Source organism: Papaver somniferum, unplaced genomic scaffold (assembly GCF_003573695.1).
Source record: "Papaver somniferum cultivar HN1 unplaced genomic scaffold, ASM357369v1 unplaced-scaffold_15, whole genome shotgun sequence".
In the NCBI taxonomy this organism is placed as follows: Eukaryota; Viridiplantae; Streptophyta; class Magnoliopsida; order Ranunculales; family Papaveraceae; genus Papaver; species Papaver somniferum.
This window is the reverse complement of record NW_020624376.1, coordinates 2,709,745-2,724,642: the sequence shown is the minus strand read 5'-3', so window position 1 is coordinate 2,724,642 and position 14,898 is coordinate 2,709,745. Positions and strand designations below refer to the sequence as shown.

The 14,898-nt window shown below is 38.3% G+C and overlaps 1 protein-coding gene across 1 annotated transcript; it reads right to left on the bottom strand.

Moving 5' to 3' along the window:
- Window positions 1–487: 487 nt before the first annotated feature.
- Window positions 488–2,067, bottom strand: LOC113335638 (protein ENHANCED PSEUDOMONAS SUSCEPTIBILTY 1-like). The gene has a single exon (XM_026581664.1). It carries the CDS (start codon window positions 1,996–1,998, stop codon window positions 586–588), a length of 1,413 nt encoding a protein of 470 aa, XP_026437449.1. The 5' UTR covers window positions 1,999–2,067; the 3' UTR covers window positions 488–585.
- Window positions 2,068–14,898: the final 12,831 nt, after the last annotated feature.

Below are 14,898 nucleotides of genomic sequence, written 5' to 3'. Positions count from 1 at the left end.
AAAATTTTTCATTTTTTTTGAAAGTTTGGAGAAATTCAACCAACATTATCTAAGTTTGAAGCATACCTGGGTACCCAAATACCCTTCCTCCGGTTGTGGTTGGTAAAATCCATCGTTTTTCATGTTTTCCTTCTTCATCTTCTCTAACTTTACTCTCTCAATAATTCTACTTCTTTATAAAAAAAAACCATCTGATTTTTTAATCTCACTAATTATCTTTAACGTAATCATCTCACTAATCATTACACTAACTATTATTAACACTAACTAATCATCACCCAAAATTAATCAGGAGGGTAATTTAAGTATTAATATAAATATCTATATAAGGAGTGACCTAGATTTACTTCTAATGTCTTTACCCAAAATAAAATTATGGTCCCAAAAAAAACCATGGTCCCAAAAAATCGTTCTTTTTCTAAGTGATGCCATGGGTGGGTGCACCCACAAAGGCTCATTGTCTATTCTGAACTATTTTCATGGTAAATTCATGGCAAAAAAAGTTTTACTTGTTAATTGGAAGGAAGAACAACAATGATAGATAAAAATTAGTGAGACGACAACTACTGATTTATAAGAAAAGGGTCAAATTGAGAAGCCTTTCATGAATTCAGCATCATTTTCCATGGCCTTAAACACCTCAATTGTAAGGTTGATTTCGATGTCAATACTTCCTTTAACTGGTCCTTCATTCACAGTTGTCATTCCATGTGATTTTCGGCGCATACCGGTTTTCACAGCAATAGGTCGACCCCGACCAAAATCATTTCCGTACATGTTGAACCTATGGGAACCCCTCGCCCATAAATTCTTCTTCGCAACTCCTGCCTGGTCGCCCGAATTGATGAAGATCACAGGAGTCTTTGTCCTCGACTCAAAAGTACTTCTAATTTTCTCATCATTGAAAGAATTAACCGCCTCATTCAATAAAGAAGCTAAGAACCCAAATCCCCTTTGGAGCACCTCACTGTCCTTTGCGGTTACTAGTAAATTGGATCCTGAGTTGCCAAAGTACGTTTCTGGCAAGGGTGGAATCAACTTAGTCCTGTTATCCATCACTAATCCAAACAAAGTCTCTTCGGTTTCGTCATAATTATTATGTAAGCCACTTCTAGCACGTAATACTGCTGTCCAAATGTGAGCCAATACAGCTTGTAGCGAAGAGATTTCCGTTTTTTGATTTGTTTGAGATATTATTTCTGAATTAGCCCTCGCCTTTATTTTTGCAATGTTTGGTTTAGTGAAACGAAAACATTTCTCTACATAACCCTTAAAAAGTTGAACTTTAGCATCACCGATATTCCTTGTTACCAAAAATTCATCAGCGGAAGGAAGACGGATAGGGCAGTCTGTGTCACTGATAAACCAGCGTTCGACAACTGGAGGAGGACATGAAGTATGATAATCGGAAGATCTACAGATCTCAGACCATAAATTAATAAAACGCCAAAATGATGTACCATCACATACTGAATGGTTTGTACTGCACCCTATGAACACACCATCGCGTAGTTCAGTTATTTGAATAGCAAGTAAAGGATGTGACTGACCTTCGTAGTTCATTACCCCATTGAGAGAAAAAAATGGATCTATTATGCCTGGAGGAGTATAGGGCTGAGAGATGATGTCATCTATTGATATGTCTGCAGTAGCATGAATGAACTCTGCACCTTCACAGTTACAATTGATATAAACGGAGAACGTCTTATCATCTTCATGTTTCTCGATGCCAAGACGACCAGCTAGAGGAAAAAAATGATCTAATGCATACGACAAAGAAGTTTTCAGAAGACTTATCATGTCTTCTTCATCTTCTTGCATGGGTCTTGATTGTGACCTGGTGAAGACAAAACCCCTTTGCATGTATATTTGTCTCAAATAAACCAAATCCCATGGATTTAAATCAATCCTCTTATAATTATGATCAGTAAGTTTATGGATGTAACTTGCTGGCTGTACTTTTGTTGTAGAGATACGATGAACCTCGGCAACACTCATTTTGCAACCACTCTCTTTCAAAAACAGCCTAGATTACGGTTTATATGGATCTGAAAGAAAACCTCTTATGGGGGGTTTATAATCACTGAGCATGATGCAAGAGAAAAGAAATCAGTAGTAACAAGCAAGTGGGTGAGTGATCCTAATGGTGCTTTTTGTTACGATTCTCTTGGTCGAGATGCCTTTCACTCATTTTATTCGTTTTGATCCAACTTTAACCCTGTTTTTCATGTGCATCTTAACTTTCCCCATTTGTGATTAAAAGCCGATTGCATCAGATCCCATCAACTTGTCCTAAAGCACTGAAAAGCCGATGCAGCTTGGAGATTTCTTTACTTGTCCATCTAGGGTGTGGAAAGATTAAGAGCCAGATTTGTGTCAGGATTTTCTTAGGGAATCACTGACAACCGCGGAATAACGGATATGGAGATATTATGATGAATAATAAGTAAACCAAGCACAAGCAATTATAATAATATGAGAAAGATAAATCAACTCACAAGACACAAGATTTATAGTGGTTCGACCAATACATACAACTTGTATATATTGTCTACGTCCACTTTGAGCCGCACCAACTCAAATCCACTATGAAGAAAAACGATTACAACGTCGTGTGAATCCCAGCAAACCCTTGGTTACACCACAACAATTACCTGAGACGATAACCTTGTCTCTTGTTCCTCACCAATATGCTCTCACAACGAAACCCTAGCTTTAGCCCTAAAAGCTATACAAGAAATCTCTCACCGATCTCTTAATCGTTTTCTACACAATAATTCTACAAGGCCTAATTACCTATTTATATAGGTTACAAACTTGGCCACCAAGAATCCTAGCCGGTTTAGGAAACCCCTTTCCTAAATAACCACGGCTAACTTTAGGAAATAATAATTAGTCTTCAACAACTAACAATCTCCCACTTTGAAGACTCATTTATTGTCTTCAATTCTTATTTTCTTCAACTTTGGACTGACGGTGCTAAAACATTCTTCTTTGTCAGTGCGGCTCCCCTCCCAGCTCCTCATTCTGAGAGACCAACTAAATCCTTGCAGAGCTTTAGCTTGTCTGATGTAACTCCCTTGGTAAACATATCTGCCGGATTCTTCGAACCAAGAATCTTCTCGAGCTTCAACTCTCCTTCTTCTAAGAGATCCCGAATGAAATGATAACGAATATCTATATGCTTCGTCCTAGCATGATAGGCTGAATTCTTGGCTAAATGTATAGCACTTTGACTATCGCTAAACAGAACATTATCTCCTTGTTCCTTTCCCAACTCAGCTAATAATCCTTGTAACCAAATCATCTCCTTGCTCGCTTCTGTTACTGCTACGTACTCTGCTTCCGTAGTAAACAATGTCACCAACTTCTGTAATCATGAGTTCCAACTCACTGCAGCTGACCCCATAGTATAAACATAACCGGTCGTACTTCGCCTTTTATCTACATCACCTGCGAAGTCTGCATCCACATAACCCCTCAATATGGAACCACCTTTTCCATAACACAATGGTACGTTTGTTTTACCTCTCAAATACCTGAGGATCCACTTCAGAGCTTCCCAATGTTGTTTTCCTGGGTTGCTTGCATATCTACTCACTACTCCCACTGCATGTGCAATATCCGTCTCGTGCACACCATAGCATACATTAGACTCCCAATAGCCGAAGAATATGGTATGTTAGCCATGTACTCCTTTTCTTCATTTGTCTTCGCACACTGCATACTTGAAAGACGAATCTGACGTCCAAGTGGAGAACTAACTGGTTTAGTGATGAGTGCTAAAAAGTGCATATTTCTATATCTTTTTATTGGCAATTAACTCATCTTTTGTGCTTTAAAATTGGATATTATCCCATATTCTGTATTTTACTCTCCTCAAGAATAAATACTTAAAACTGTTTAATTTTGTATTTTTAGGTTCCAAATAAAGCTTGGATGAAGTCGCGGAGTGAAAAGAGAAAAAGCAGAAAAGTGGTGGAAAGCCGATAAGGACTCCCGCAAGAAAACCGCGAAGAAAGTTGTGCGCAAGACTCAAAGGCTAAGAATGGGCTTAGAAGAAAGAATTGCCCTTAAGATAAGAAATGGGCTTAGCATATCCCAAGCCCGCCTCAACCCAAAATGCTAACCCAAAAATAACCCAAGTCCGTTTCTTTCCTAGCTGTCGGATTCGGTCCATCATCTCTTCTTCCTACGGATTCATATCGCTGAACATCAAGATAGCTTCCTCCGCTTCACACTATAACATCTACCCTTTCCCTAACCTAACCAAACAGACCCTTCTCCCAAAAGCATCGATCTCTTCTCCTCCACCTCCTCCCTCACCGTCTGCAGAGAAACACCATCAACACCATCATCACCACCACCTTTCTCAACCACTTTCTCTAACAAATCCGAGAACCCATCATCACAATCATCCATATCTCCACTTTTATCAACCTAATCCGTTGTTCTCTAGCGATGTGAACGATTAGGTCGAAGACAGTGGAGTAGGAATTGAGTATGGGATGATTCGGCGCTACATCTCACATCACAGGAGCATGGGAGTAAGCATAGAAGTGGGTAGAAGCAATGGAGTGGAAATCAGGCGAAAAGGGTGAGAAATTGACAACTCCAAAAACCCTAATTTCTGTTGTGTATGGAAAATGTGCAAACCCTAATTTAGGGATTTTGGGTATAAATAGAAGGCTTGTGTGTTGTGTTAAGGGCATGCCTGGATTAGCCAGAGCACAAATCAGGAGGCACTGGACTAGCCAGTGCTCTTCACTGTCATTTCAATTTCCATTTCCTGTGTTTAATCTTGTAATGAAGTTTTAGTTCTCCTGCTAAGGTGTTGATGAAGCCTTAATACCTTAAGCTACTGCATTTTTTGGTTTCAATTATATCTTGTAGTTGATCATGTTTAGGAGAGTTGGAAGCACCTAGGCTTTAGGCTTGTGTTGAAATGGCCCTTTAATTAGCCAACTAACACTAAGTTTTAGAGAACTCTAGATGTCATTCCAATTAGTCCACTAAAATGAACCCTGGAACAAATGCAAGCTAGAACATGTCATCCCTGTCTGAAACCAAAGGGACAAGAATGATGTTGAAATTGAGATTGCCTTAGCATAGGTTAGTGGTGGATTCAAGACCTTAGTATCCTTTATTTTGCTGCATTAGTTCAGTCACTACTACAATCATCTCAGTTGTGTGCAAACACAACACAAAAACTTTTGTCACTGCCAATATTGGTTGTGTCTCATCACAACCAAAGCTCTCAATCACTGCCCTTATCCCACTGTCACTAGCTTAGAGAATTAGCTTAGAAAATCTTTACTTCAACTGCACTCTCCAAGTCCCTGTGGATTCGACCCGTTCTTGCACAAACTACAACCGACACCGTGCACTTGCGGAAAATTGTAGGCTCACTTATATTCCCATATTCTCTGTCCCTTTCGGAGCCTACCATTTAGCATTCTCCATATTGAACCTTTTCAACACTCGTTCAATATATTCAGCCTGACTAAGCATAAGAGTTCCTTTAGCTTTGTCCCGTATGATTCTCATACGAAGAATCTGTTTTGCTTCTCCAAGATCTTTCATAGCAAACTCACTTGCTAATTGTTTCTTCAAATTCTCAACTTCTTGTAGAGATCTTCCGACAACCAACATATCATCCACATACAGTAGTAATATGATGCAGTCAGAACCATTCATTTTGAAGTAACAACAATGATCTGCATTACACCGTGAGTAACCACTTATATGCATGAAGTTATCAAACTTCTTATACCACTGTCTTGGGGCTTGTTTTAAACCATACAAACTCTTTTTTAGCTTGCACACCATCTCTTCCTTTCCTTTTACTATGAATCCTTCTGGCTGCTTCATGTAAATTTCTTCATCTAGGTCACCGTGAAGAAAAATTGTCTTTACATCCAACTGTTCAAGGTAGATATCTTCAGAAGCCACTAGACTTAACACTACTCGAATAGTAGTCATCTTCACAACTGGAGAAATCATCTCGTTGTAATCAACACCAGGTTTTTACGGGGAACCTTTCACAACCAACCTCGCCTTGTAGCGAATATCTCCATTTGCTTCAAACTTCATCCGATAAACCCACTTGTTATGCAACGCCTTCATACCTCTTGGTAATTTTACTAACACCCAAGTGCCATTCTCCTCAAGTGAATTCATCTCATCTTCCATAGCAAGTTTCCACTTGCCTGAATCATCAGCCGCTAGTGCTTCTTTAATATCTTCAGGTTCACCTCCATCCGTAAGTAATAGATAATTCAGAGCATACCTTGGGTTTGGTTTTGGAGTTCTTGATGATCTTCGTACTTCTTGTGGAACTATAGGAGTGACTCACACTGCAGCAGAAGTCCCTTCTTGTACTTCTCCGCCATCAGCAATATCGTGCTCTTCTTGTACTACACTATTTCCAGAAACATCACCAATATCGATATACAACTCCTTATCGAAGTTCCTTGATCCGACATCTTCAACTTGTGTTTTATTTCTGTCCTTGTACAGCTCATTCTCATTAAAAGTGACGTCTCTACTTCTAATTACTTTGTGACCCTCGTAGTCCCAAAGTTTATACCCAAAAGCGTCATTTCCGTAACCAAGAAATATACACTTCTTTGCTTGAGCACCTATCTTAGACCTCTCACCGAGACTAAGATGAACATAACCAACACAACCAAAAACTTTCAAATATGAAAGATTTACCTTTTTGCCGGTCCAAACCTCCTCTGCTATCTTCATATTTAATGGACTACTAGGTGTCCTATTGATTAGATAAGCAGCCGTCTCTGTTGCATGTTCCCAAAAGGTCTCGGGCAAACCAGACTGCAACCCCATGCACCTAGCACGTGCATTCAACGTCCAATTCATACGTTCTGCTACTCCATTCTCCTGTGGCGTGCTTGGAACTGTTCTCTCCAAACGAATTCCATTTGTAGCACATAACTGTAAGAATTCTGTTTTGTCATACTCACCACCGTTGTTTGACCTTAGACTCTTCAACTTCAGACCCGTTTCCGTTTCAATCAAAGCTTTCCACTTTTGAAACACGTCATACACCTCGAACTTATTCTTCATGAAGTAAAGCCACACCTTCCTTGAGTGATCATCAATAAAAGTGACATAATAATGGAACCCGCTGTGAGATGCAACATCAATTGGTCCCCATACATCGGTATGAACCAAATCAAGTTTCACACTTCTCAAGTCTCTTCCTCCTCTGTTGAAACTAACCCGTTCTTGCTTTCCAAGAACACAAACTTCACAAAAAATCATATCAACAGACTCCACCTTTGGTAGATATCCTCCCGAACACAGAATCTTCATGTTCTTCTCACTCATGTGTCCCAATCTTCTATGCCATAAGTTAGTGTCTTCACCACTACTAGCCACTGCTAAAGTAGTTCAATCTGAAGTCCGGTATAGAGTACTGACTCTAACTCCACGAGCTAATACCATAGCTCCTTTCTTCACTTTCCAATTGTGTTTCGGTAGCACAACTTCACAGTCATCATCACAATCTTGGCCCACACACACCAAGTTCTTCTTCAAATTTGGAACGTGTCGTACATCCTTCAATTTACATGTCGAACTGTTTACTTTCAAGATCACATCACCCAAACCAATGATGTCGCATGCTTCACCGTCACCTAAGAATACTTGGCCATAGTATCCTTCTTTATAAGACATCATAATACTCTTATCACCCGTTGCATGGAAAGAAGCTCCCGAGTCTATAATCCAAGACTCATCTTGCTTGTCCTCGGAGAGTAGTAGAAAACCTTCCGTAATCACCTTCTTGTTATCAACAAGGACCTTCACCGGTTCCGCAGCTGCAACTACGTTGACCTCTTCTTGATTACCTTTGTTTCCACCATTATTAACACCTTTGTTTTCCGGACAATCGCACTTGAAGTGTCCTACTTTCTTACACGCCCAACACTCAACAACACCTCTATCCCGGGATTGCGATATTCCCATAGACTTTCCTCTAGACTTCCATCTGGATTTGTTGTTGTTATTCCGATTTGAACTCCTGCCTCTATCTTCTTCTTGCATACTTAAGGCCGAGCTTGAAGTACTAGAACCGTAACCTTGTTCTATTCTTCTCTCCTCTTCAGCAATTAACCTTTTTTGCACATCATCAAGCTTCTACTTCTCGCTCCCTGCGGAATTGCTAATGGTTGTCCTTGCAGTCTCCCAACTCTTTGGTAATGACGACAACAACCGCAAAGATTGAACTTCATCATCAAAAGTAATACTAACTTTTGAAAGCTGAGAAATAATTGATTTAAACTTCCCAAGATGTTCTGAAATCGCTTCGCCTTCTTGCATCTTCAGATTAAATAATTATTCACACAACATAATCTTCCCCCAGGCTGATGACTTTTGATACAAATTTTCAAGTTTATCCATAAGATCCTTCGTACTAGTTTCTTCTTGTACGTTATTGTAGACTTCCTCCGTTAGACATCTACGGATCACGGCTACACACTTGCGATCAAGAGTATTCCATTCCTCGTCTTTGTGTGCTCCCTTTTTCGCAACTCCACCCAATGGATCAGCAAGAACTTTCTCATATAGGTAGTCTTCCATCTGAGACTTCCAAAACGCAAAGTTCTTCCCATTAAAAACTTTAATCCTAGATACCGTACTTTCGTTATTATCACCTATAACTCCCACTCCAATCGTACTACGATAAACCCTAAAGCTCTAACCCAAACTCTTATACCAGTTGTCAATATTTTCTTAGGGAATCACTGACAACCGCGAAATAACAGATCTTGAGATATTATGATGAATAATAAGTAACCCAAGCACAAGCAACTATAATAATACGAGAAAGATAAATCAACTCACAAGACACAAGATTTATAGTGGTTCGACCAATACATACAAAGAAAAGAAAAGTCTGTTCTTCTTCTCCTTCAAATATTCCTTCTCATGAAAACTCCGAGAATGATGAGGATGATGAGGATAACGATGACCTTTCTGCAAATGAAGATTATCCATCTGAATCTTCTATGGCTAAGCTTTCTGGCCTACTTTCTGATTCTTTGCAAGGAATGGGAGATAGTCAATTCGCTAAAACCTGTAAAGCTCTCGCTACAATTTGCGATGTTCCTTTGTTGGATGGTGATAATTCTCTTCGTGAAGTCTCTAGACCAGTGACTCCCAATTTCCTGCATTCTCTTAATAGTCTGGTATACTTTCATCCTTTTACTTCTTCATTGTTGTAACTCAAAATCTCTTTCTATATTAATACTTTTTATATTTTCTCGCAGGATGGAAAAGCTTCTTTCGCTGTTGCCTCATATCTAGAGAGGAGACGCGAAAATCTTGAAAAGAAAAATCTTCAATTTCGTACAAAGAATGAAGAACTGGAAGCTGAAATCAAATGTCTTCGCGAGAAAAACAGACAACTAGAAATTGATTCTTCTTCGTATAAGAACAAAATCTCTAGCCTTCAGCAAGCTAATAATCAGCTCTATGGTATGTTACTTTTCTCCTTTTCCTTCATTCATTCATCCTGTTATTTTATCTTATTTAAATGATCCTTTTTGCAGACATTTATGGTCTTTCTGATGAAGCTACCATTCTTCGTTCATTTCCTAATGCCTTGGATAATGATACCCTTCTCGGGCGTCTTAATAAATCTTTAAATAGTTTCTCAAATGATAGAATTTCATCTCTTTCTCTGAATGAACTTAGATCCAAATTTCGCCTCTTAGAAATTGACCATAGATCTAGTTTAGGCTTGGCCAACCGATTTAAGCGTCTCATTCTTAATTCTAAAGATAAAATCAATGAGTTGAGAACCAAAATTAGCGGTCTCATAGATGATAAGGATCGCATCTCTGATCAAGGTGCTAAGGCTTTAGAGAAATTCCAAGAGACTCTTCTTGAAGTTCAACTAGAACGAGATGAAGCTAACCGCAAGAACATCGAGCTCTGCGAAAGAGAAAACCAAATTCGTTCTCGTCTTCTTATAAGTAATGAAGATGAATTTGTTTGGGATGCGAAAATCTTAGATGATGCCAAAAAAGATTTAGGTGTAAATGTTAGTCTCCAAGTTGAGCATACATCCTTGATTAGAGATATGATTTCTGACAGCGAAGGTTATTAACTGTTCTTCTTTACTAATCTTTTGTTTCATATGAATTTTCATCGAGTTAATAATTGATTGTATTTTGCTCGAAGATTCTGAAAGTATATATCGTGAAAAGATTGAGGAACTTGAAGCTGAAGACGAGGAACTCGCAAAGAATCTTTCTTCTCGCAATGACAAGTATTCTAGATTAAAGAATCAAATCAAGATCACTGTTGTGAATTTTAAGAATGATGTTATGCATTTTTCGCAATAAAACTATCCAAGTGGTTTGTGATGACCATATTATCCCTCATTCTGATTATCCATGTCTCTTGGAAGAGATCCTAAAGAATATTCCCAGTCTGATTATTTCTGATAGCGAAGCTGATGATGAAGAATCTGATGGTGATGAAGGTTCTTATGGTGATGAAAATTCTAACGCAGACGAAGAAGGGAACAAGTTTGATGAAGATAATGAAGGATCAACTAAGAAGTAGTCTTTGTTTATTTCTTTAATCTTCTGTAATACTTGTACATTTATTCCTTCTTTCTGTATATTTGCGAATTCTTTTGGTTCCCCATATTCCTTAATATATGGGTTTCTTTCATTTTGACCTGCATTCATTAAAACAATTCTTCCTTGCAATACAGTTAATCAATATAATCATTAATTTTTGAATTTTTGTGTAATCATGGAGACAAATAACATTTTCTAATTTCATTCATTCCCATACTTGCCTCTGTTATTTGTATCCAAATGAGAGATTTTGTAGATTTTTCTTATTTTGTGCCTCAATTTCGCAGTTAATTATGTATAACTTCGCAATCTTATGCGAAGTGAATTTTGATTCTTTTCAATATCTCATTCATGTGTGGTCTTATTTTTCCTTCCTAATTAAAGGTCTTATTATGCCACCTCTTGTCATTGCGACAAAATCGCAGGACGTTCTTGCACTTTCATGCAAAAACACATTGATCTTGCCTTAACTTTTTCTTTTGTATTATGGCCTCTTCAGGAATGTTGCGACAATATGATAGGCCTAAATATTCTTGCGAACATAAAGCCCCATGAAATTGTCGTCTTGCGACGAAATCGCAGGACGTCTTCGCACTTTTATGCGAAAACCCATTGATCTCGTCTTATCTTTTTCTTTTGTATTATTGCCTCTTCAGCATTGTTGCACAAATATGATAAGCCTTAATATCCTTGCGAGTAAAAAGCCTCATGACATTTGCGTCTTAAGACACTTATCAGCTCTCTAATGGAGGGTGCCGCCCTTATCTTCCCCCTGGTTGCCCCTTCAAGGAGGCGTACTTCTACCATACAAGGTTAGCTCCTCCCATCCGGTCTTAACAACAACCAGTTGTTTTCGCAGCCTCTTATCCCTTTTACCTATAGGGCTTATGGTTACGAGACTGCACCATAAGTGGGGTTTTCTTCGTGCCGAGTGCAGTATAAGCCAAAAAGTTGTCAAGAATGGCAAGGTGCGCTTCAAACGCCCCTGGCACTTTTGACTCAACAGTGTACCTCGGCGCCTTGATCAGATTATGCACTCCTTTGGAGAGTCATTATTACCTTAGTCGCCCAACCTAAATCATATGCTTAAGCTGAAAATCCAAGGTGCCTCTCCCGGATGGGCTTTATTGACCCCAAATCTCCATGACTCAGGTTCCGGTGGCGGTGTAGCCTTTCCCTGAGCCATGCAACAGGTACCCCCTTATATGACGTACTTTAGGTCTTACATTTTCCTCTTGCGAAATTGTATTCGCGAACTAGGGTGTACGCCATAAAGGTTCGCCCCTTTCTCTTTTGTCATTGTTCTCTGATTGTCTTCTGTAAAATTCATTATCTCTGCGAGATTCTCGCACATCATCATATCGTATTTGCATTTCGCAATCTCAAATTTGTCATTCAATAAAATGTATTATTGAGAATTTTACTTATTGCGAGAGTGTCGCAACAAATTAATCATTCATACATTTCTTGTTTTTATTACCTTTCGCATCCTCTGCTTCTTTATTATTTTCTGTTACTGCTTCCTTGGTAGTGGTATGTTCATCATTTTTATTCGGAGGTAGCATTAGTTTCGCAACATATCTTCTTCTTTTCTTCGATTGCTTCCACCATCAACCTCTCACTTCTTTATGTCTCTTTGATTTTGTGTCGCCAATTTTCCTTCTTGTTTGCTCTTCCTTCGCAAGATTCTATTTCAGTTTCGTAACACTTCTTTCCTTCAACCCAATCTCCCTTTATGATTCCTACACCGCTGGGGTGAGGGAATTTTATGCACTGGTGGAAAGTTGAAGCTACACGTAGAATCCCATGTAGCCAAGGTCGAACAATTAATGCATTGTAGGGTGATTCTACATCAACGACACAAAATAGGATTTCAGAAGATATTCCCTTCAATGGAATTCGCATAGTAACCTCTCATTTAGGCTTGTTAGCAGTACCATTAAAACCATATATCTTATATGTTGATGGTATAAGATCATCATCTCTTCCTCCCATAGTTTAATAAGTATGATAAAATAAGATGTTCACAGAGCTTCCAGTATCGATTAGAATTCTATTAATTGCCCATGAATATTCAGCTTCATCATCCTCATCTTCTTTCGGTTTTGGATTAATTTCTAATTTTACTACCAATGGATTATCATGTACCTCTTCACTTTCGGGGATTTCTTCTGTGGTAAAAGAAATGATCTGTTTCTGCCATTCCTCTAGTGGCGAGATTTTCGCAATATTCATAACTTCTCTTCCATCATTATCTCTTATGAACACTCTACTTAAAACATTGTCATGAAAATCTTCGATTGTCTTGTATTAATGTACGATAGAGTGACAGAACAGATTCTTTGCTTTTGCACCAACTTCTATGAAGAATGTTTCCTTCTTTTTCATCGTGTTTACTTTGTGATGCTCTGGTGGTGGTGGCAATGGTTGAGATTGTGGGTGCCCTACCAAAAAGTGGTTTAGTTTTCCTTGATCTATCATTCTCAAAATAATTCTTTTTACATTTTGCAATCATTTGTTGTATGTCCATGAAAATGATGATAAGAACAAAACTCATGACTTCTGTGGTTTGGAGGTGGTTTCGTTCTCATGTTCCATGGTGTTGGTATATTCTCCATCAAAATTATAGCTTCCCATATTTTCTCCACACTTGCATTTAGAGGTGGCATCTTGATTTCTTCCCATACTACCTTGTGACCTCCTTGTCCTCTATTATAGTTTTGTCTTTGACCTCCATAAGTTTCTTGTGGTTGATCGAGTCTTTGAATCTTTTTATTTCCACCACGATTGTAGAAATTTCTTTCTCCTTCATACTCCTCTTGATCTCGGCTTCCCATAGCCACCAGTTTCTGTTGATTGTTACCTGTCATCTTCTCTTGTTGTACAACTGTGTTTATTAGCTTGGGTAATAAGCTTGCATTCACTGTTTGTGAACTGGTGTTCACAACTGGGTATGATTCCATTTCATTTTGCCTTTCCTCTATAGCAATATATTCTTCTTGAAGTTCTCGCAATTCAGTCATTGTGATCGTATTCTTGACTATGAAAATTTGGACATACAATAAGTTGGTTGCAAACATAACATTGATAAATGATAATATAAAATATATATCTCTCATCTACATGGCCAACCATTTCTCTACACATAGTCCTCCATATTTTAGTTAGGTACTTCAAACTTTCGCCAATCCTTTGTTTTAATCCAAACACATCTTCTATACCAGGTCGCGAAGAATTATTACTTATATATGCCCCTAGGAATGTAGTTTGCAAATGATTGAAGGATGTTATTGTATTCTTTGGTAGACCTTCGAACCATTTTAACGCCTCCCCTGTTAAGCTGGATGCGAAATACTTGCATAATACAACATCATGATTTTCCCATTACAACATGCACCTCACGTAGGCTTTAATGTGTTGAATTGCACAAGTTGTTCCATCAAAAATGCTGGTTAATGCGGGAAAATTGCATTTCGGTGGTATTCCTCCTAATTGTACTTCCCTTGTAAATGGAGTTTTTGCAGCTTCTTCTATAGCTTCATCCAATTGTCTTCTGCCTATTTCTCCTCTATTATTTAGCATTCCTCTCATTTCTTCTAACTCTTTCAAGATTTGTTTATTTACACATGAATTCTGATCCATTGGTCTTTTTAATTTCACCTCTTCTTCTGCGTTCATGTCTTTCTTCTCTCGCGAAATTTTGCATTTCTTCTTCATTATCCTCATCTCGTTTTCTTCTGCGAGTTTCTTCTTAGTCTCTATCTTGAATTCGCATATGATTATGTCTCTCATTATCCCCTTCATGATTTTTTTCATTTCTAATTAATTCCATTCGATGTCTTTCAGCCATCCTCTGTATTCTATCATACTCTTCATTGATATTACTGTTATTCCGGTTTTGTGTACGCCTTCTTTCTCGATTGTCGTGATTGTTTTGGCGAGTTGTCTCCTGAAGCTCTTGTTCTTCAATTTCCGCTCTCAATCTTTCACGTTCGCAAATTAACCGTGCTTGTTCAGCATAATGTCTTTAAATTTCTTCTTCAATCGTTTGTTGATTTCTTTGAGTTTCTCTCTCATGTAAAATTATCCTTCCTTCCTCTCGATTTCCTTCGCCATCTTGATCATTTCGTCCCTAACGTTGTCCATTCTCTTGATTTCTACCATTTTTCCTATCATCAAAAGTTTCATTTTGTGGAACATAATGATCATCATCTCTTTCTCTATTTTCGCGATATTCTTCATTAGGATTTGATATTTCTTCTTGAATATTGTTTCCAGC

Coding starts and splice junctions, on each gene's coding strand:
- LOC113335638 (XM_026581664.1), bottom strand. CDS start 1,998: ATGAGTGTTGCCGAGGTTCATCGTATCTCTACAACAAAAGTACAGCCA.